This window comes from Canis lupus, chromosome 9, assembly GCF_003254725.2.
Source record: "Canis lupus dingo isolate Sandy chromosome 9, ASM325472v2, whole genome shotgun sequence".
Classification (NCBI taxonomy): domain Eukaryota; kingdom Metazoa; phylum Chordata; class Mammalia; order Carnivora; family Canidae; genus Canis; species Canis lupus.
This window is the reverse complement of record NC_064251.1, coordinates 45635290-45657652: the sequence shown is the minus strand read 5'-3', so window position 1 is coordinate 45657652 and position 22363 is coordinate 45635290. Positions and strand designations below refer to the sequence as shown.

Here is a 22363-nt window from a genome sequence, read left to right as displayed (position 1 = left end):
AAAATATGAAGGAGCAAGCCATGAGAATGTATGGGAGACCAGTGTTCCAGGAAAATCCAAAAAGTGTTTAGATAAGGAGATATTAGAAGAAAAGTGATTAGCTTCAGGTGATTGGGGAGGCAATCTACTCTCAAATGTCAGAAATGTCAGAACTGGTTTATTTTTTCAAAATTTTCTTTAAATTCTAGTCAGTTAACATATAGTATAATATTGGTTTCAGGAACAGAACCGGTTTTAGCTTCAACTACTAAAAAATTAAATTTCTTTACCTGATACAGTTACTACAAGCTCCCTTGGCAACCCAAATATCCGGTTATCCGTGTCAAAGACTATTACCACAGAACTAGCTGCATCATGATGCACAAAGACCTAGAGAGATAAAGTGCAAGAATTATGACAAAGTTTACTTAAGGTATATTATATCCCAGGAATATTCCTAAAGCCTTTCTACCACACCAAGGAGATGAGTCACTGTCCTTGGAAGTATACAAAATGCTGTAAAAATTTCCCTGTTCTTGCTGAAGATTATGATAACAAAAGTATCATAATCAAGAGTTAGTTACACATTTTATTTCTTTTTTCCTCACAAGTTTCAAAATAGAAGTGCTATTAAGAATGAGAATTCATATGGTACTACTAAATCTGAGTTTCTGACCTGGGAATGTTGTTGCTGATACCCATCAGCAATGGCATTGATGTTATGGACGCCTGGGGCCAACAGCACGTGGAAATAGCCTCCTTCTTTTGTGTGCACCTTTATTCCTTCATTGAGTACAATGACTGCTTTAGAAATCGGTTTTCCAGTCTTATCTTTAACAAAACCATGGACTCCCTTGTGAACCTGAAAAAAATATTCAAAATATAAATTTATGTTCCCAGATATCCTCAAGGCAATAGCTGGTGGCACAACAAAAACAATACACAAACAGAGCAACAACAAAACTCCCCACAAAACTGGCTTGTGGGTTCTTCCCCACTGACTCTGGCCTTATTCACTACTCCTTCCCTACTTTAGAGCATAGAGATGAAATAGGGAAAAGAGAACTCTGACACAGTCAAAGCCTCAAGTGTTAGGACCTACTTCTAATGTCCTGAAGATTTACTTTCCACCACAGTACACTATCTCTGCATGATATTCAAATGAAAAAATATGCAACATCTCACAGGGTTAAATGACCTCAATTACAGCAGATTTCAGATATGTGAAATCATGGCACCTATTAGATGATATAAATTCAACAAAACTCTTTCTCTATATATGTTTAAAATAGGGATCCCTGGGTGGTGCAGCAGTTTGGCGCCTGCCTTTGGCCCAGGGTGCAATCCTGGAGACCCGGGATCGAATCTCACATCGGGCTCCCGGTGCATGGAGCCTGCTTCTCCCTCTGCCTGTGTCTCTGCCTCTCTCTCTCTCTCTCTCTCTCTCTGTGTGACTATCATAAATAAAAAAAAATTAAAAAAAATTAAATAAATAAGTTATTAGTAAACCATTAAGAAAATGCTTTGATAAAGCTTTTTATTGAACATATTCCTGGGAGTGAAATCTGCTTTTAGCTAAAAGGAAAAGGCTCACCTCAACCAACATGCTAAGAAGAGACTTCTTGTTTTCTGCCCACAAGGAAGGCAGTTGTGCTGCACTGGGGAAGTAGCAGCAGCTTGTGTATACTGTGATTTCCGGACAGTGACCATAGGTAACACTATAATCCTAGAATATAAAAATTCAAAAACAAATATAGAAAAATTAATAAATAAATGTAAGAATGAGGTTTTGTGATCCAACAGAAAAGAAAGAAAACCTAGGTGGTATAAACAAAGAGTCTGTAAAGCATTTAATAGCAAATCTGAATAAACCACTCAGTACTATAATCAGTCAAAACCATAGCTGTTGTGAATAGAGTCCTTGAGACTAGGGACTAGGTCTAATTCATTTCTGCATCTCCAGTGCTTGCCATGGCACCTGGAAGGTAGAGGGGGCTTGTTAGGGTTTGTTGAATGAAGTGAATAAATAAGTGCATGGAGACGGCCAGCTTCCTTCTTAACTCCATAACTTCACAGCTGTTGTTGGAGCCTGCAGGCAGAAGCACAAGTACTTGCCCTCGGATACCTTCACCCTGCTGGTGACAGCAGCCACTGCTTACCATAAAGCAATTCTCCAAGCACAGGAACTGCTTGTGTGGAAAGGTTCCAAAACTGAACTTACCACCTTTCCCCCCTCAAATCTGTTCTTTTTCCTTATTCAGTTAATGGTATTAACTCATGTTCTCATGCAGACATGAAATCTGTTGTTTTTGACTTGAGTTTCTCACTATCATCCATAATTTGCTAAATCCTATCAATTCCACATCTGCAAATATTTCTGAAACTTCATCCGTTGATTCTGCTCCCACTGTCACCATCCTAGCCCAGGCCCTCACTATTTATTGTCTAGGCTACTCTACACCAGTGTCCCTGTGCCATGGTCTCTCCCTCCAAATAATCTCCTATTGCCGAGAGATTAATGTTTCCATAGCACAGTTCCTATCATGTTACTATATACCTGCTCAAAACTCTCAATGGCTTCCCATTCCTTACTAAAACAAAGTGTTCAGAGATTCAAACTCTCTTTCCATTCTTGTCTTCTGCTGCTCTCCATTACACCTCCTGTTCTAACTAAACTAGACTGCTTATTGACCTCTGTCCATACTGCTTCCTCTTTCTGGAATGTTCTGCTTCACCATCTCTGCATCCCAAATACCATTTATTCTATGAAGAGAAGACCACATCTCTGACTAGGTGTAATCTTTACTTTCTTTTTTTTTTTTAATAATAAATTTATTTTTTACTGGTGTTCAATTTGCCAACATACAGAATAACACCCAGTGCTCACCCCGCCAAGTGCCCCCCTCAGTGCCCGTCACCCATTTAAACCCACCCCCCGCCCTCCTCCCATTCCACCACCCCTAGTTCGTTTCCCAGAGTTAGGAGTCTTCATGTTCTGTCTCCCTTTCTGATATTTCCTACCCATTTCTTCTCCCTTCCCTTCTATTCCTTTTCACTATTATTTATATTCCTCAAATGAATGAGACCATATAATGTTTGTCCTTCTCCGATTGACTTAGTTCACTCCGCATAATAACCTCCAGTTCCATCCACCGACGTGGAAAGCAAATGGTGGGTATTTGTCGTTTCTAATGGCTAATATTCCATTGTATACATAAACCACATCTTCTTTATCCATTCATCTTTCGATGAACACCGAGGCTCCTTCCACAGTTTGGCTATTGTGGACATTGCTGCTAGAAACATCGGGGTGCAGGTGTCCCAGCGTTTCATTGCATCTGCATCTTTGGGGTAAATCCCCAGCAGTGCAATTGCTGGGTCGTAGGGCAGGTCTATGTCTTTAATTTCTTATGGCACCTGAGAGTTGCTCTCTCTGAGATCAAATCAGTTAATTCTGTAACAGTTATTTGTACAATAGGATAGGAAATATGTTTCATTTATCAACAGCATAGCAAAGTACCTTACACATAGCAACTTCTTAGTAAAAAAAAAAAGGACGGAAAGCAGGCAGAGATGAGGATGAGGCCAAATTTCTAGTTGCACATGTTAATGAAATGATTAGCAACCACCTACCTGCTAACAACTTCTTACTAATTTGAAGTGTATGGACAACCAATTAAAATAACATCAGAAAGAATTTAAAGAAGATCTAAGTAAATAGAAAGATGTAACTGTGTTCATGAATAGGAAAACAATACTAATGAGATGTCTATATAACCCAAAGTGATCTACACACTTAACACAACCCGTAACAAAATTCCAATAGTATTTTTTGAAGAGAAAGCAAGCAAGCAAGCCAGCCAATCCTCAATTCAAATGGAATTGCAAGGAGTCTTGAATAGACAAAAACATCCTTGAAAAATAAAAAGGTTGGAGTAATCACATTTACTAATTTCAAAATTTACTACAAAGCCGCAGCAATCAAAACAGTGAGAAAAGCTAGGAGAAGAATAGACATAAAGGCCAATGAAATAGAATGAGAGTCTAAAAATAAACCCATACATCAATTGATTTCTGACAAGGGTGCCAAGACCATTCAATGGGGGAAAGAATAGTCTTTTCAATACACGGTACTTGGACAGTTAGATTTCTATATGCAAAAAAATGAAGTTGAACTCCTACTTCCCATTACATACAAAAATCAACTTAAGATGTATCAATGACCTATATACAAGAGCTAAATCCATAAAACTCATAGAAGAAAACATAGCGATAAATCATCATGACCTTAAATTTGGCTATGAATCCTTAGATATGACAACAAGAGCATGAGCAGCAAAAGAAAAAACAGATAAATCCGACTTCATCAAAATTAAAACCTTTTGTGCATCAAAGGGCATCACTAAGAAACTGAAATGACAACCCTACATAATGGGAGAAACTACTGGCAAATCAAACAAAATGATAAGTGTTTGATCCAAATATGTAAATGACAAGTATAGCACCTAAAATATATAAAGAATTCTTATAACCCAGCAACAACAAAAAGACAAGCAACCCAATTTAAAAATAGGCAACAGAGGATGTCTGGATGGCTCAGTGGGTTAAGCAACTGCCTTCAGATCAGGTCATGATCCCAGTGTCCTGGGATCAAGCCCCACATTGGGCTTCCTGCTCAGTTGGGAGTCTGCTTCTTCCTCTCTTTGCCACTCTCCCTGTTCATTCTCTCTCTCAAATAAATAAATAAATAAAATCTTTTTTAAAAAATAAAAAATAAAAATAGGCAATGGAATAAAAAAATAACAAAACAGGCAATGGAGAAACAGACATTTCTCCAAAGAACATACACAAATGGTCAATAAGCATATGAAAAGATGCTCAACCCTATTAGTTCAGGGAAACGCAAATCAAAACTACAATGAAGTACCACTTCACACCTGCTCGGATAGCTAATAATTTTTTTTAGAAAAAGGAAAATAACAAGTGTTGATGAAGATGTGGCGAAATTGGAACCCTCATACATTGTTGGTGTGAATGTAAAGCAGTTAAGCTGCTGTGAAAAACAGTTTGGCGCTTCCTCAAAAAGTTAAACAGAATTAGGACATGACCAGCAATTCCACAGCCAGATACATATCCCAGAGAATTGAAAACAAGGGTTCAAACTTACAGTTGTACACAAATGTTCATTGCATGTTATTCTCAATAGCCAAGGGTAGAAACAACTTCAGTGTCCAGCAACAGATGAACTGATAAACAAAATGTTTATACATACAACAGAACATTATTTAGCCTTAAAAGAAATGGAGTACTGGCACAGGCTAACAAAATAGATGAACCCTGGAAACATTATGCTAAGTGAAGAAGCCAGGCACAAAAGGACAAATATTAAATATTGTATGATTCCACTTACAAGAAGTATCTAGAATAGGCAAAAACATAGAGATAGAAAGTAGAGAGGTTACCAGGAGTTGGGGGTTACCAGTGGAATCAGGAATAATTGCTTAGTGGATGTGGAATTTCTGTTTGGGGTGATAAAGAAGCTTTGGAAATAGATGGTTTAGAATGGTGATGGTTGCACAGCACTGAAGTGTAATTAATGTCACTGAACTGTACAATTAAAAATGATTACAATGGCAAAAAACAAATGCTGTCAGAGGTTGAGGGCTGTCTTGTCAAGAAAGCCATGAAACAGATGCCATTCACTTGAATTATATCAGAAAAGTCGCCTATTCTGTCACTCAATGGTCAATAATTATAGTTCTATTTTCACTGTATTCTACAGAGCATACCTTCATGCTGCCCAGGTGACTATGCCATTCTGCTCCACGCATTACGCCTCCTGGAATATTTTCATCTATAAAAGTATTGAGAGATAGAAGATCAGCAAGACCTTAAGGTCAGACACTCTCTATCCCAGAAAGCAGCAACAATAACAAAGGACACAGAAAATACCCACCTGATTTGTTTGGGCAACTGGGCTGCCCCATGTGCATGGATGGATGGTTATTTGCATAAAGAGATGCCAAATGCTTCAGAGTTTCTTTGTTTTCCACTATAAAAAGAAAAATTCAGAAGTTGGAGAAGTCTATAAGATTTTACTCTAAGCTCAACTTCATGGATACAAAGGCATCTTTCTCTCCTAGTAAATCTTGTGCCTCACTGAGGTTTATCAAGGAGTTATTATAATTAACCACATGGTTCTGTTTAGCCCAAGATAATCAGACAAAGAAGACATGCATCTTCCTTATATTAAAAGGTATAAATGTTTAGTTTATACAAGAGGCTACCTCAGTAAAATACAAACTTGTTTTGGTATGTTTTACTACATTTTAGGGCAACTGTGGTCTAATAACAAGATTTTTATAAGCTACATTGAAAACAACACAAACTACCTCCATATACAATGGTCCCAGAGAGATTCAACAAGAAATTGTTAATCTCCTCTTAAGTGCAACCAGTTAGGCAGTCAGGGTTAAACCAGGGGAGGGCAATTCTATTTTATTAATATTTGGTTACATATAATAATGAGTTTCTTGAGGCAGGCAATGTATCTTATTCATTTTCATATTCCCAATGTCTACAGACATAATAGTTGTTCAAAAAAATGTTTTTGAACTAAAATGAACAAATGTGATAAGATGGCTACACTCAATAAAACTAGCCTATCATTAGATCTGACCTCTCCCCTCCAAGTAACTCAGTTATATGTACAATCTTCCTAGGTTGGTTATTTGCTCATGGAGTGTGCTCAAATGCTCACTATTTTTAAAAAATTTAGGGGATGCCTGGGTGGCTCAGTGATTGAGCATCTGCCTTTGGCTTAGGGTGTGATCCTGGAGTCCCAGGATCAAGTCCCACAGGGCTTCCTGCATGGAGCCTGCTTCTCCCTCTGCCTGTGTCTCTGCCTCTCTCTCTCTCTGTGTCTCTCATGAATAAATAAATAAAATCTTAAAAAAAAAATTTAGAAGGGACATTACCTAATTGGAATTTCCTACCTAAGCTTGAATAGTATATACATAAACTAACATTCTACATACCTGTTTGTACTGGTTTGTCATATGGGTATGTGACCAGCACTGAACCACCATCTAAAGCAACAGAAAGACTGAAGTCTTGTTTTTGAATCAAATTTTCAATGATGGCTTTAGTTTCAGGCTGGGAGGCATTATCTAAAAAATACAAAAGTTGAATATAAAATATTAAGTTTTAAAATTTTAGTATGAATAGCTAAGAAAATATTCTCTACAAGAACACAATCAGAGGCTAACTTAAAAAATCTGTATATAAACACTTTATTATTCCATAAGCCATTATCTCAATAGCACAAAGGATACACTCTAGAAGATAGATTATTTTGAGTTTTACATATTTCAGATGATGTGTAAGGTTAATGATCTAAGCAAATCTAAGAATGTTATTACTGGAAACAAAAAGGGATGGATATAACCTCTTTTAAAAAATAATTGTCTTTGAAAGAAAATAAAATTTTTCGAAATCAGAATGTTTTCTGTAGTGCTGTTTGCAAGAGCAAAAAATTAAAAAGAAACTAAATGTCCATTAGTAGGAAAATTGTTGAGGAACCTAGAGTATTGCCATATATTAACAGCATACTAAGATGCCATTAATAAGAATATGTTAGTGATCTATAAATATTGGAAATGGAAAGATATCAGTGATGTACTCAATGAAAAATGTCACAGAATAATATGTATAATTGATGATCCTATTTAAGTCAGTAAGAAAGGCTCCTTCAAATCAATACACACACACACACCGTGTGTGTGTGTGTACACATATATGGGGGGGGAGAGAAAATATAAATATCCATATGACTAGTAATGGAACCCCTCCAATATTATTGATAGAATTTCTAAGAAAAAACTTGAATTACTTTTGTAAATGATAAAGGAGAAAAACTGGACAAGTTTCTAGCTTGTCATTTATATGTTATACATATTACGTAAAAGTAAACCAATTACTCATCTACACAATCTACCAATCTCCTAGTAAAGAAAAATAAAGTTAGCTGCAAATTAGGCTTACTTGTGAAGTCTGTATCCAAGTCTTTGCCATGAGCATTTGTTTGTCCTCTCTTTGAAGTACAGTCTTTCTCTTGTGCCCTCTCTCGCCCATCTGGATTTAGAGAAGGGACAATCACAATTCTAGTCCTGTCAACCAGCTAAAACAGAAACAAAAATCAGTTAGCCCTATGTAGAATCATAAGATACCCTCCCATGCCTCAAACAGAAAGTCTTTATTGTTTTAAACAGACTTAAAAGGTAGGAAAACAAATAGAAAATTCGCTCTTGTTCCAAATAAATTTAAAAAGAAATGAAGAACTACTGCATAACAAATATTCCCAGAGACCTCCTGGTGACTTACAAAGGGGTCCGAAACCACTGTCTGCAGGCTAAATCCAGCTGGCTGCTTGCTATAGTAAATAAAGTTTTATTGGCACACAGCCATGCCCATTCATATGACTATTTTTGTGCTGCAATGGCAGAATTGAATAGTTGTAACACAGAACAACAGTCCCACAAAGCCTAAATTATATACTATATGTCCCTTTATAGAAAACGTTTGCCAACCACTGGCTGAAACCAATAATAATAGTTAGACTACATTTTCCAAATTAAAAACTGGAATGCATAATCTAACAAACAGCAGTCTATGTCTGGAAACAATGAGACAGGAGAGTTGAAATCAGCATAGCAAAGTGGAGTAGAATATTTGTCTTACTCATAATAATTTCTCCTCCAGATAGTCCATAGGCATCAATATCTACATATGTGGCATGAACTAACTTGTTATATACTTTATCCTGTATGTTTATGATAGTAAATCAGAATAAGTGATCTCTGACTTATTTATTCTGTTAAAATAATCTATAGATTGAAAATATTGGAGACCCTAAATTCATTGGTTCTTAACTTTCTCCCCTGGCAGAGATATTTTTTTCTCTGATATTACAGGTTTCGAGGTATGTGTATATTTCCTTAAACTTGCCAAATAATTCTGATCCTCATCTCAAAACAAATCTCTAGAGTAAGATTAGTAGTTCAAGCCTAATTAGAGCAGTGAGGCAAATTCTCATAAATTAGAAGTTTTGAAATTCCTGGTAGGTGTTTTACCTAGGACATATAGTGTCTTATAACCACAGTATCAATAGGTAGCAATGTGGCCATACATTAGAATAACTTAAGGAGCTTTTAAAGAAATAATGATGTCCTCGGGGATGGGGCCCAGGTACTGGTATTTTTAAAAACTTCCCAAATGTTTCTAATGTGTAGCCAGGCTTGAGAACCAGTATCCTACTCTCCCATTTTTTAAGAAAAGAACAAAAAAAAAATGTCCTTGGATACTCTTTACAACTCACATTAAAAAATCAATACAATTTGCTGAAAATGGTAAAATAATTTTTGGTCAAGTCTGATTTAAGTTCATCTCACCTAATCCCATAGGTACTTTCTGGTCCTAACCATGACATAAATTTTCCCCAAATTTCTTTTAGGGGAGGCAGTATGGTAAAACGGAACAGCACAGACTTTAGAGTGAGACACAGTTGGGTTTAAATCCCAGTTTTACCACATACTAGCTGTGTAAGTTATCAACTATCTCTGTCTCAGTTTTCACATCTATAAAATGGAGATAACGTAAATCGAGGATTAAATTATGATACATGGAAAGTACTTGGTGTAAGCACCTGACACATGCAGGTACTAAACAAGTATTAGTTCCTTTCCCCTTTCCTAAAGTCTGTATAGGCAGTGCCAGTTAGTGGGTGCTCTAGAGGGAGCACACTTCCTGTCTCTAAGACAACACAGAATTAGGTTCCTTAATCATATATGACCAATTCTCTGGATCAAAGTTCTTTTCTGTAGTCACGGGTGGCTAAAGTAGACAAAACCATATTTAGAAAAAGCCATATTGCTTTTTCTAAAATCTCTTAGTAGCCAAGATGTCCAATAATTTTGAACTTCTTACATGAAAAGAAAAACTATTTGTTTTTCCTCCTTGTATTCCTAGCAATGGAAGTCTCTCAAGTTAGAATGTACAGAATGGTGAGTAAAGAAGGGCAATTTGACTATTAAAGGAGTGAAGGACTGAATGTAAATCTTTAGCATTTTTTCTTCTATGCTTCTTAATTACACACAAAGAAATATAACAGAAAGACACTATTAACAATGAGTATAGACAAAGATGGTCCTTTTTTTTTATAGTTTTTTTTTTCTTTTTTTTTTTAATTTATTTATTCATGAAAGACAGAGAGAGGGAGAGAGACAGAGAGAGAGACAGAGACAGAGGGAGAAGCAGGCTCCATGCAGGGAGCCTGACGTGGGACTTGATCCTGGGACTCCAGGATCATGCCCTGGTCTCAATGCAGCACTAAACCGCTGAGCCACCTGGGCTGCCCAAAGATGGTCCATTTAAAAAAAATTTATAATACACTAAAAGTGCCTCTGTGTAAAATTCAACAGGAAATTAAAAAAAAATTTTTTTAAGTAAGTTCTAGGCCCAATGTGGGGCTTGAACTCACAACCCTGAGATCAAGAGTCACAGGTATCTACCAACTAAGCCAGATAGGTGCTCCTAAAAAATTTTTAATGGTGCCTTAATCTCAATGCATGACTCTGTTTTTCCCCTTCTGAAGCATGTCAAAACAGGTTATTCTCTTACTTGAGTAACAGCTGGATTCTTTTTGTAGTTTAGGCAGAGAAATTCTGCCAAAGCCAAAAGTAGTTCAGTTCCAACTGGAGCATTTCCATGGATACCAGCAACAAAACGAATCTTTGGTTCTTCAGGCTCAGATATGTTGGGTTTATTGGAGATTTCAAGGGACCAAATGTGACGATATTCAGAGCTCTGTCCCAAACTTTCAAAAATCAAAAAGTCAGAAGTAATCAGGTATTATGTTAATGTTGACATACAGATATTTTAAAAAGTCATGAAAACAAACATGAAAAGCCTTTAAATCTTTAAAGAATGAATCATTATATCAGAAAACCCTAAGAAAATTAGTTTTCCTTGACCGAAGAAAATCAAATACAAGTAAGATATTATCAAATTTAGGAATTCAGTCATTCTCATGCCATCTTCACAGTATTTACCCTGCCTCCTATACTGTACTACTGTACTGTAGTACTGTACTACTATTTAGCTAACATGTTTTTTAAATTAACTCACATTTTTTATGAAAAAATTTACATATATACAAATGTACAGAACCTTACTTCTGAATGTAAATTAATTTATATAAATAAGACACTTTATACTTTACTATAAATGCAATACTAGTATTGCAAGAAAAATCATTTAAAGTGCTATGATTGCCCAAGAGCTCTGAACTTAAGGCCTGGTTTCTTTGATACAAAGGGAGATTTACAAGAGTTATGTAGGGAAAAAATATCAGTATTAAATTGAGAAGGATTAATAGAAAAGAAAAATTACTGGTTTCCCACAATTCTATTCAATGATGCTTAGTGCCCATTGGTGGACCACCTAAAACTGTCTTGTGTCTTACCATTGGCAGGTATTGCATATTCAGGGGAAAATATTTAACTGAAAAGTGCATCTTGAATTGGAAGGTTAAAAAGAACTTAAATGAACTAGAACTTAAATGAAAAGAACAAAAAATTATGTCAAATTTTTCGTTTATTTTAAAATAAGAAAGTCTACAAGCTCTAAATGGCACTAAAATGGACAATATTAAAACCTGAATTGGGCAGAAATATTTATGAATCAGTTGAGGAAGAGAGGTAATTGGTATTGCCAATGTAAATAACAATCTTTGCATCTAGGAATATTATAAACCAGTATTTGAGAAGCTAAATGTCTAGGTAAAATTAGAAGGACAAATAAAGAAAAACAAAGTAAAAACGTAAAAGGCTAGAGAATGTTCCTTAGGTATGTAGTAGAGAACTATAAGCTCAGGGAAAAATGCAGAGTACAGCTCTCAATGGGCAAATGATAGGTATCAACAAATCAAGAAAATATTCGAGTAGCTATAACAAGACCTAAAAAAAATTTATAATGAAACAGTGAAAGTGAGGCAGAGAAGACACAGAAAGTGAAGCTAAAGGCTGGCTCAGCATCAGTTTTACTTAAGCCAGTATTGAATATTTTTCCAAGACCCTCAATCACCTATTGTCCCTAAGTTTTCAGGGAATAGCAACTGTTAATAAAGACTAGAAAAAAAAAAAAAAAATAAAGACTAGAGAAAATGACAGCAACCAGGCTTAATTTTCTATTTGGAAAAAAAAAAAAGAATGATCCCTAATGGGCGAGCTCATAGCTCCAAATCTGTCCCTTGTCCCCCCCCAAAATAAACTAAATTACAGCCAGGACATGAATCTATAGCTGAGAAGTGGAGAACGTTTTTAATTCAGTCAAAGTAATCATTAGGAAGAGTAATTTTACATGTCCAGGAGGCACAGATCATCCATTGCTAATCTAAAAAGTAATTCTCCTCCAATGTTCCTCACAAAAATTTCCAGTTTCAGTGTTAGAAAGATCTCTAAGCAATATCTGTTTCAAAATAAGTAAACTTCAATTCTCTCTATATGCGGCTCCCAAATAAATTACAAGAACCATTCAACATGGCTTATGTTGAATGTAACTTCTTTAAAAAAAGGAAAGAAAGAAAAGCAGTAAGAGAGTGGCACTTACTTGGTGAGATTTGTGATGTGTGGGTAGTTCATTACTAGTCCTCTCAGAAACTCTGATAAGTCTTTGTATGAATGGTATCGATAAAGAGCCAGAATTGAGGAAGATCGTAACATGAGGCCTTCTAAACCGTTCTCAGCTGAAAGGTCTTTAATTAAAGTCTCAAACTCTTTAGTAGTTGGATCACTGACATCATCAGTGTTGGTGCTATCCCCCTTTCCTTTCTTTGATTCGTTGTTTGAATCTGCTGAAGATCTGACAAGTGTGAAGTTGACCTGAATAGCACCTTCGCTCTTGACCGTCACGTTCTTGGTAACTGGATTATACCTAGAATAAAGGAGACATCAGAGCCATGCTTCTGCAGTGGGAATACCCAGTTTTAAGGGAAATAGAAGTCTTCAGAGGAGACATGAATCCTTGAGATAAATCCTGTAAGAGTCAAATATTTAACTTTGTGATAATTTATTATTTGTTTTAAATATTAATTAATACAGAAGAGTCATGGATAGGCTGTAAAATGTGAATGAGTTTTTTGATTAAACATATGACGTCAGGGATCCCCGGGTGGCGCAGCGGTTTGACGCCTGCCTTTGGCCCAGGGCGCGATCCTGGAGACCCGGAATCGAATCCCACGTCGGGCTCCCGGTGCATGGAGCCTGCTTCTCCCTCTGCCTGTGTCTCTGCCTCTCTCTCTCTCTCTCTGTGACTATCATAAATAAATAAATGAATAAATAAATAAATAGATAAATATTTTTAAAAAATATTAAAAAAAGAAAAAAAACATATGACGTCAGGGCAGTCCCGGTGGCGCAGCGGTTTAGCGCCACCTGCGGCCCGAGGTGTGATACTGGGGACACTGGATCGAGTCCTACGTCGGGCTCCTTGCGTGGAGCCTGCTTCTCTCTCTGCCTGTGCTTCTGCCTCTCTCTCTCTCTCTCTATGAATAAATAAATAAAAATATTTTAAAAAAACAACATATGACGTCAAAAGAAAGTTATAAATACCCCATGTCTCCTGGAATCTGAGTTCACTTGTCTGTCATCAGGGTATATGTTTGGAAAAATTTGAGAGGTACTAATTAGGACATTTTCTATCAACTGCATCATTCCTGCCCTATTTTTCAGATATCTTGCTGTTTTCGTTTTTCTAATACTATGCTAAAATGGAAGAAAAACTGAAAAGATCTCATTTCTCATCAGTGTGAAGTTCTAATCCATCCATTTTACAAACCACTAGATTTTTAAAATCTTTTTTAAAAAAAGGTAGCAGTAACTATAAATGTTTTCATGTACTTATCCTTACTTCAGTGTAATGTTCAAACTAACTCTTCATAAATAAGACAGCCAGTAAGGGGAGAGAAAAATATCTACTGGTAATACCTACGCTTATTAAAACACAAAAAAGAAAACTAAGAAAGTAAAAACGATGTTTCAGATTAAACAGTCAAGTAGTTCCGATTCTAAGCTGTTTATAAAGGATGAGGAAGATAGGGATCCCTGGGTGGCGCAGCGGTTTGGCGCCTGCCTTTGGCCCAGGGCGTGATCCTGGAGACCTGGGATCGAATCCCACATCGGGCTTCTGGTGCATGGAGCCTGCTTCTCCCTCTGCCTATGTCTCTGCCTCTCTCTCTTTCTCTCTCTGTGACTATCATAAATAGAAAAAAAAAAAAAGGATGAGGAAGATAAAGAAAATTAAGTTTTTTCCAAAGAAAAAAGTCACAAGCTCATTTTCTTAAGTAAATATATCTTTGTAAAAATAAAACTTATAAAAAAGATGAAAATTGCCTTTCTTAGAGAATTGGAAATAAGAAAAATTCACCAAAGTAATACTTCAACATAATAAAGGCCACATATGAAAAATTTACAGCTAACATCATACTCAATGGTGAAAAGCTGAGAACTTTTCCTCTAAAATCAGGAATAAGAAAACGATGTCCACTCTTGCCACTGGTACTGGAATTCCTAGCCACAGTAATCAAACAAAAGAAATAAGAGGCATTCATATTGGTAAAGAAGTTAAGCTGTCACTATTTGCAGATGACATGATATTGTACATAGAAAATCCTAAAGGCTACCCAAAAATCTACTAGAAGTAATAAATTCAGTAAAGTTGCAGGATACAAAATACCCAGAAATCAGTAGTATTTCTATACACTAATAACAAAGAGGTAGAAAGAGGAATTAAGAAAACAATTCCATTTACAATTGCACTAAAAATAATAAAATCCTAGAAATAAACTTAACCAGAGGTGAAAGACCTATAACCCTAGAACTATAAAACACTGATGAAAGGTATTGAAGATAATACAAACAAATGGAAAGATATTCCATGCTCATGGATTGGAATAATTAATATTGCTAAAATGTCCATACTACCTAAAGCAATCTACAAATTCAATGAAATCCCTGTCAAAACACCAACAGCATTTTTCATAGAACTAGAACAAAAAGTATTGAAATTTGTATGGAACCACAAAAGACCTCAAATAGCCAAAGCAATCTTGAAAAAGAAAAATAAACCTGAGGTATCACAAGCTTAGATTTCAAGGTATACTGCAAAGCTGTAGTAATTAAAACAGTAAGGTGGTCACGGAAAGCAGACACATAGATCAATGGAACAGAATAGAAAGCCTAGAAATAAATCCATACATACATTGTCAATTAATCTATAACAAACAAGGCAAGAATATACAATAAGGAAAAGGTGGTCTCTTCAATAAATGGTGCTGGGAAAACTGGACAGCTACATGTAAATGAATGAAACTGGACTACTTTCTAACACCACACACATAAATAAACTCAAAATGGATTAAAGACCTAAATGTGAGACCTGAAACCATAAAAATTCCTAGAAGAGAGGTAGTAATTTGTCTTATATTGGCCATAGAAATATTTTTCTAGCTATATTTCCTAAGGCAAGGGAAATAAAAGCAAAAATAAACTATTGGGACTACATCAAAGTAAAATGCTTTTTGCACAGTGAAGGAAATCATCAACAAACCAAAAAGGCAACCTATCGAATGAGAGAAGATATTTGAAAATGATATATCCAGTAAGGGTTTAATACCCAAATATATAAAGAACTTATATAAGTTAACACCAAAAAAACCATCAATCCAATTAAAAATTGCCATAGGACCTGAATAGACATTTTTCTAGAGAGGATATACAGAAGGTCAACAGGCACATGAAACGATGTTCAACATCACTAATCATCAGGGAAATGTAAATCAAAACCACAATGAGATACCACCTCGAACCTGTCAGAATAGCTAAAATCAAGAAGACAAGAAATAACAAGTGTTGGCAAGGATGTGGAGAAAAAGGAACCCTTTTACACTGCTGATGGGGATGTAAATGGGCACAACCACTGTGAAAAACTGTATGAAGTTCCTCAAAAGATTTTTAAAAAATACCCTATGATCTAATAATTCCATTATTGGGTATTTACCCAAAGGAAACAAAAACAATAAATAAAAAAGATACATGTACCCCTATGTTTATTGCAGCATTATTTACAATGGCCAAGATATGGAAACAACCCAAGCATCCATCAATAGACCAGTGGATAAGGAAGATGAGGTATATAGGGATGCCTGGGTGGCTCAGTGGTAGAGCGTCTGCCTTCGGCTCAGGGCATGATCCTGGAGTCCTGGATAAAATCCCACAGCAGGCTTCCTGCATGGAGCCTGCTTCTCCTGCTGTCTATGTCTCTGCCTCTCTCTCGGTGTCTCTCATGAATATATAAATAAAACCTTTTTTTAAAAAGAGAAGATGTGGTATATATGGAATATTATGCAACCAAAAAAAATGAGATTGTGCCACCTGCAACAACATCCATAGACCTAGAGGGTATTATACTCAGTGAAATAAATCAGGCTGAGAAAGGCAAATACTATATGATTTCACTCAGATATGGCATCTCAGAAAACAAATGCATGAACAAATAAACAAAAAAGCAGAAACAGGCTCATAAATACAGAGAACAGTCTGATGGTTGCAGGGGACAGGTGGGCAGAATGGGTGAAGAGGAGTGGGAGATACAGACTTCCAGTTACAGAATGCATAAGTCACAGGGATGAAAGGTACGGAACAGGGAATGCAGTCAATGGTATTGTAACAGTGTTAACAGTGTTGTACAGTGACCAAAGGTAGCTGTACTTGTGATGAGCAGACCATAACTATAGACTTGTTAAATCATTATGTTGTACTTCTGAAACTAACATTGTGTGTCAACTATACTCAAACTAAAAAAAAAAATAAATAAATAAAAGAATGGTTTAGGTGAGGATAGAAAAAGAGAGCGTGAAAGAGCTTTAAAAAGAAAACAAATGTAAAGTGGTGGTATTTATTGGAAAACATGTATGTAGCAGAAGTCCTTGGGGCACTTGGATGGCTCAGTGGTTGAGCATCTGCCTTTGGCTCAGGGGGTGATCCCTGGGTCCTGGGATTGAGCCCCACATCGGACTCCCTACAGGAAGTCTGCTTCTCCCTCTGCCTGTGTTTCTGCCTCTCTCATGAGTAAATAAATAAAAATCTTAAAAAAAAAAAGAACAGGAGCCCTTTTTTCCCAACTAACAGGTATTTCCCAGAATTGTTACCAATAGTGAAGGAATCATTCACCATAGCCTTACATCTGGACAGGGGGCTGGGGACCTGAGAGGAGGAGTCTACTGTTTAAAGTCCAGAATTTCATAGATTTCTTAAATCTGATAGCTTATGTACTCATTTATCACTAGAGGAGGATCAAATGTGTAACCAGCTCTAAACTTTCCAGCATTAAACTCAAGGTTGCTTGACTTCTCCAAGGCTTTCTGACAATAATCTTCTAGGACAGAATCATGTTTGTCTTTCCTCAAGCACTTAATATCAAAGTATTTAGTCACTCACCCTCGAGCAGATGCTGTGATTTTATAAGTTCCTGGAACCAAGAGACGCCAGTAATCTCCAGTTTTGTAGGTAGTCACTGGATGATTAATTTCAGCAACACTAATGGTGGCATTTAATATACCCCTGCCATCTGTGGCATCTAGGACAAATCCTTTGACACCTTGATGAACCTGGATAAAGTACAAGGACACCCAGATATGAATGGTAAAGATCATCATCTAATTATTTGGGGAACTCATATCCAAAATAATAGATTGATAAAGTAACATGTGGAACAAATAGGAATTTAGGAGTTGAGAGCAAAGCTAAACGTAAACACCCATTTAAGCAAAGTATTTTAATTTCTGAAGGGCTAATTTTTCATAGCCTTAGGTTTGTCTTTATCACGAAGAATATAAACAGCACTGTTTAAACTTTAGCACATCTGACAATTTCAGCATATAGGACATTCTACAAGAAAACTGTCCAGTCCTCTTTAAAAGGGAAATGTCAGGGGTGCCTGGGTGGTTCAGTCAGTTGAGCCTCCAACTCTTGATTTTGGCTCAGGTCATGATCTCAGAGTCAAGAGACTGAACCCTGCATCAAGCTCCATGTCAAGCTCCATTTCAAGCTCCATGTTGGGGCTCTACACTGAACAGGGAGTCTTTCCTTCTGTCCCCTCCACTTGCTCACTCCCTTTCTCTCAAAAAAATAGATAAATCTTTTTTAAAAAGGGGGTGGAATAGAAGGACTGTTCTAGATTAAAGTGAGTAAAGAGATGTAATAATCAAATGCAATACATAAACCTTGGCTAGATCCTAGCTCTAAAATATAGCTATGAAAAGACATTTGGGGGTAAAAGAGAGGGAAATTTGAATGTGGACTATGTACTAGGTAATATTAGAGAATACTATTAATTTTCTTTTGTGAGATAATGGCACTTGAAAATGTCATATAGGAGAATATTCTTATTCTAAAACATCCATTCCAGGGGCGTCTAGGTGGCTCAGTCCATTAAGTGTCAGTCTTCAGCTCAGATCATGATCTCAGGGTCCTGGGATGGAGCCCGACATAGAGCCCTGCATCAGGCTCTGTGCTCAGCAGTGAGTCTGCTTGTCCCTCTGCCCCTCCCCCTGCTTGTGCATGTGCTTTCTCTCTCAAATAAATAAATAAAATCTTTAAAAAAAAAAAAAAAAAACGCAAATCAGTGCGCCTAGGTGGCTCAGTGGTTGAGCGTCTGCCTTTGGCTCAGGTCATGATCCTGGAGTCCTGGGATCAAGTCTCCCATTCGGCTCCCTACAGGGAGTCTGCTTCTCCCTCTGCTTCTGTCTCTGTGTCTTTCATGAATAAGTAAATAAAATCTTAAAAAAAAAAAAAAAAAAAAGGCAAATCACCACCACCACCTTGTTTAATCATTTTCAATTCCTCCTCCTGCATACAAGTGAACTCATTTTCATCCATGAATTTTCTAGATAAACACACCAAAACATGAATAGGCTGAATTCAGAAGGGTGTATTTGAAAATCACTGTGTGAAAACTACATGTACACATAAAAGTATTCTTGCTCTTAGGAGAAATTTCATACTTCACTCCTGAATAGTTACCTGTTTCATAAACTGGATTAGAGATCTTCGATTCTGTTCCCAAAATTTTGGCAGATCTTTCTCAAATGGGTATTTCACACAACCTAGCTCAATAGTCACTTCAAAGCAATTTGTTTGTAAATAGTTCCAGTCCTGCATACCACCTAAAGGATAATAAATTAAAATCAGTAACTCTGAAGAAGTAGAACTAGATCAGATCCCAAAAAGTAAGCAACACTCCTAGTAAAAAAGCCAAATCCATCTTTTCTCAGCATTGGCTGAAAAACAATAGTATGTTCATTTGAGAGTTCCCTGATGTGGATGGCATAGGTAAGATACCTATAGTTTCATGTCCAAGAAGAAATCAAGTATAGCTTACCCTCTTTTTATTAGCACACCAAAGGTTTTTTGTCACAGCCAGAGGTAAAATATAACACTTTCATAAAGTTTTAGTACACTATCTTTACTGAAACTCCAAATGTACCAAATTAAAAGATAATTGAAAAGGTTATCTGAATATTTTAAATTATTTAAATAATATTTTTAAAAGAATGATATTTTCTCAAAATTAAAAAAATCAGTAAGAAGCAGCACCATCCAATGGGAAGAAAATCCATCAAGTTATATGGCCTTGATATTAAATAATGTTTACCTGGGACATTATACCAACTAGCTCCATTTGTTATTCCATGAGGAAAATATTCATTAGGGTACATATTCTTGCAAGGTCTACCTTGAAACATCTGGGAATTTTCCTGAAAAAAAATTAAGAATCTTTACTTACATTTGGTTGCATTGCAGGAAAGATAAGGAAAAATAATAAAAGTGGTTACCAATAGGGTATGTTGGGGGGGTGGGAATGAATGGGGTGAGCAGAGTCATGGGAAGCACTGAGACTTTTCATATATAACTTTCTATGCCATTTTGACTATTTACTATATGAACTTATTACCTACTTTTAAAAATCAAAATTTTAGTATATGTGCTGCTGAAGCGAGCACTTAAAAATCAAAATTAAATGTGCTCTGTAAAAAAACATACTTTATTACTTGCAGTTACAAGTAATATAAAACCCAACCCAATCCACTTCCAAAAAAATCCCACAAAAAACTGTTCATGTTTTCAAGAAGCTTGGAAGTCCCAGAAAGATAATTCACATACGATGTGGAGTAAGCAGCTTTCTCTTACTTCTAGATGGTCCCTCTGTGCTTTGACTGCATTCTGTACCCTGTTACAATTGGTTGTACCTTTTTCTTCCCTAAAAACAAGACACTGTTCCCTGAAACAATTTGTGTCTTTGTGTCCTCAGCATCTATCAGCATCTAGCATAGTGCATGTGCAATAGCTTGCCCAATGAAGAATGAAACAAACTGCCATGGAGACAAAAGTAAGTGCTATTGGAATTCAGAGAAGAGAAAGATTACTGACCAGAGCAGCAGTGGAGGTTTCCCAAAGAAACTAAGCTTTGAAAGATAGTCAAAACTTCATTTCTTTCTTGTGGAAATAGAAAACAAGTTGTACAAAAAGCACGAAGAGAAAAATAACAATTCTCTATTTTCCCACTACTGAGAATTAACCATTTAACTTTAAAATATATAAGCAGGGCACCTAGCTGACTCAGTCAGTAAAGCATGTGATTCCTGATCTTGGGGTCATGAATTTAAGCCCCATGTTAGGCATAGAGCCTACTTAAAAAAAAAAAAAAGTGTATGCACATACACACATGAACGTGTGTGTGTGTGTATGTGTGTGTATATATATATATATATATGTATATATATATATGAAAACAACTTCCCTTGATTTAAAATTTAAAATATATATATAACAACCCCCTTTCATAAACTTAACATACCAATTACAAGTTTATGATCCCACTGCTTTCATATCAAACAAAAATTATTTTGGATTACTGTAATAATTATGTACATGCTCTTTTGCTTTCTGATTTTTCTATTGAAGATGTGCACACACCTTTATGTCTCTCTCTCCATTTCCATCAGTATCTATCCATTCAATTATAAGTTATACAGATGTATTACTATACTAATACAATAGACATAATATAAATCTGCATAAAAATAAAAGTTTTTTAGGAATAAATTTAAAAATATAAACAAGGAAAAAAAAATATAAACAAGGGGCAGGTGGGTGGCTCAGTTGCTTAAGCACCTGCCTTTGGCTCAGGTCATGATCTCAGGGTCCTGGGATTGAACCCCATGGGCTCAGTGGGGAGCCTGCTTCTCCTTCTCCCTCTGCTCCTCCCCCTGCTTGTACTCTCTGGTCTGATAAATAAATAAATAAATAAATAAATAAATAAATAAATAAATAAATAAATAAATATCTTTAAAATTTTGTTTTAAATATAAATAGAATTTCTAATATATTCTTCTTACATCTTAACAGATCATCTAGTATAAACCTTACTCTAGACACCATAGTTCTAGGAAGTAGCTATTAACATTTCAACTTTATCTCAGAGCAATAAAGAGCCACTAAAAATCTCTGAAGAAAGGGTGATATGTGAAATATTCATGGCTCTAGGTAAGTTTATCCTAATAACATGAAAAATAAACCAAAGCCATCAGAGTACTACTGAAATAATCCAAATGTAACATCATGTGGCCCCCCCCCACGCCGGGAGGTTGTGGCTTTTGATTTTACCGTGTGCATTTACCATCTCCTTTAATTCTCGCTACTCTGATAATTTTTAAAACCTAATTAAATTTTTTCATGCAGTTTGACAACTTAAAGAAGACTGAGGGTGAGGACGGCCAGTCTCAGTCCACACACAGTCTAAAAGTTACATACCAAGATACTAAATGATGAGGGCTCACTAGGTTTATTTTCTTCTTGTTTGCTTGCCTGGATCTTTTAATCTTTTTTTACAGTAACTTCCATTCTATGAAACAGTTTTTTAAAGAGGCACTTACATAGTGGTGACATAGTGGTGACATCTTGGTGACAAGATGGTAAAAATGGTTGAGGATAGAAGATGGAGGAAAAAAAGAAAGTAAAAGACAATGTCCAGCCAATAAAAGAAAAAAAACCAGAGCTTTCTATTATACAATGCAAGAGATCATGTGGAGAAGACAACAGTATCAGATGTCAGAGGTCAAGAAAATTAAGAAAAACAACAAATTTCTAGTAATCTTTGAAGGGGCACTTGCAGGTAAAACAATGTAGGCAGAAGATGATAAGAAACTGAGATGAGGGATCCCTGGGTGGCGCAGCGGTTTGGCGCCTGCCTTTGGCCCAGGGCGCGATCC

General features: G+C 36.2%; 1 protein-coding gene across 1 annotated transcript in view; it reads right to left on the bottom strand.

Annotated features, from left to right (window-relative positions):
• CPD (carboxypeptidase D) overlaps positions 1–22363 on the bottom strand; it is an 81958-nt gene that overhangs the window by 5714 nt on the left and 53881 nt on the right. The window contains exons 9-20 of the mRNA XM_025476228.3: positions 19747–19849; positions 19116–19258; positions 17532–17701; positions 12646–12969; positions 10657–10852; positions 8023–8158; positions 7017–7148; positions 5936–6031; positions 5769–5833; positions 1574–1705; positions 656–841; positions 270–369 (exon numbers count right to left, since the gene is read on the bottom strand). Of these exons, the coding sequence (XP_025332013.1) occupies positions 270–369; positions 656–841; positions 1574–1705; positions 5769–5833; positions 5936–6031; positions 7017–7148; positions 8023–8158; positions 10657–10852; positions 12646–12969; positions 17532–17701; positions 19116–19258; positions 19747–19849 (1783 nt within the window). The remainder of the gene's footprint in view (positions 1–269; positions 370–655; positions 842–1573; positions 1706–5768; positions 5834–5935; positions 6032–7016; positions 7149–8022; positions 8159–10656; positions 10853–12645; positions 12970–17531; positions 17702–19115; positions 19259–19746; positions 19850–22363) is intronic.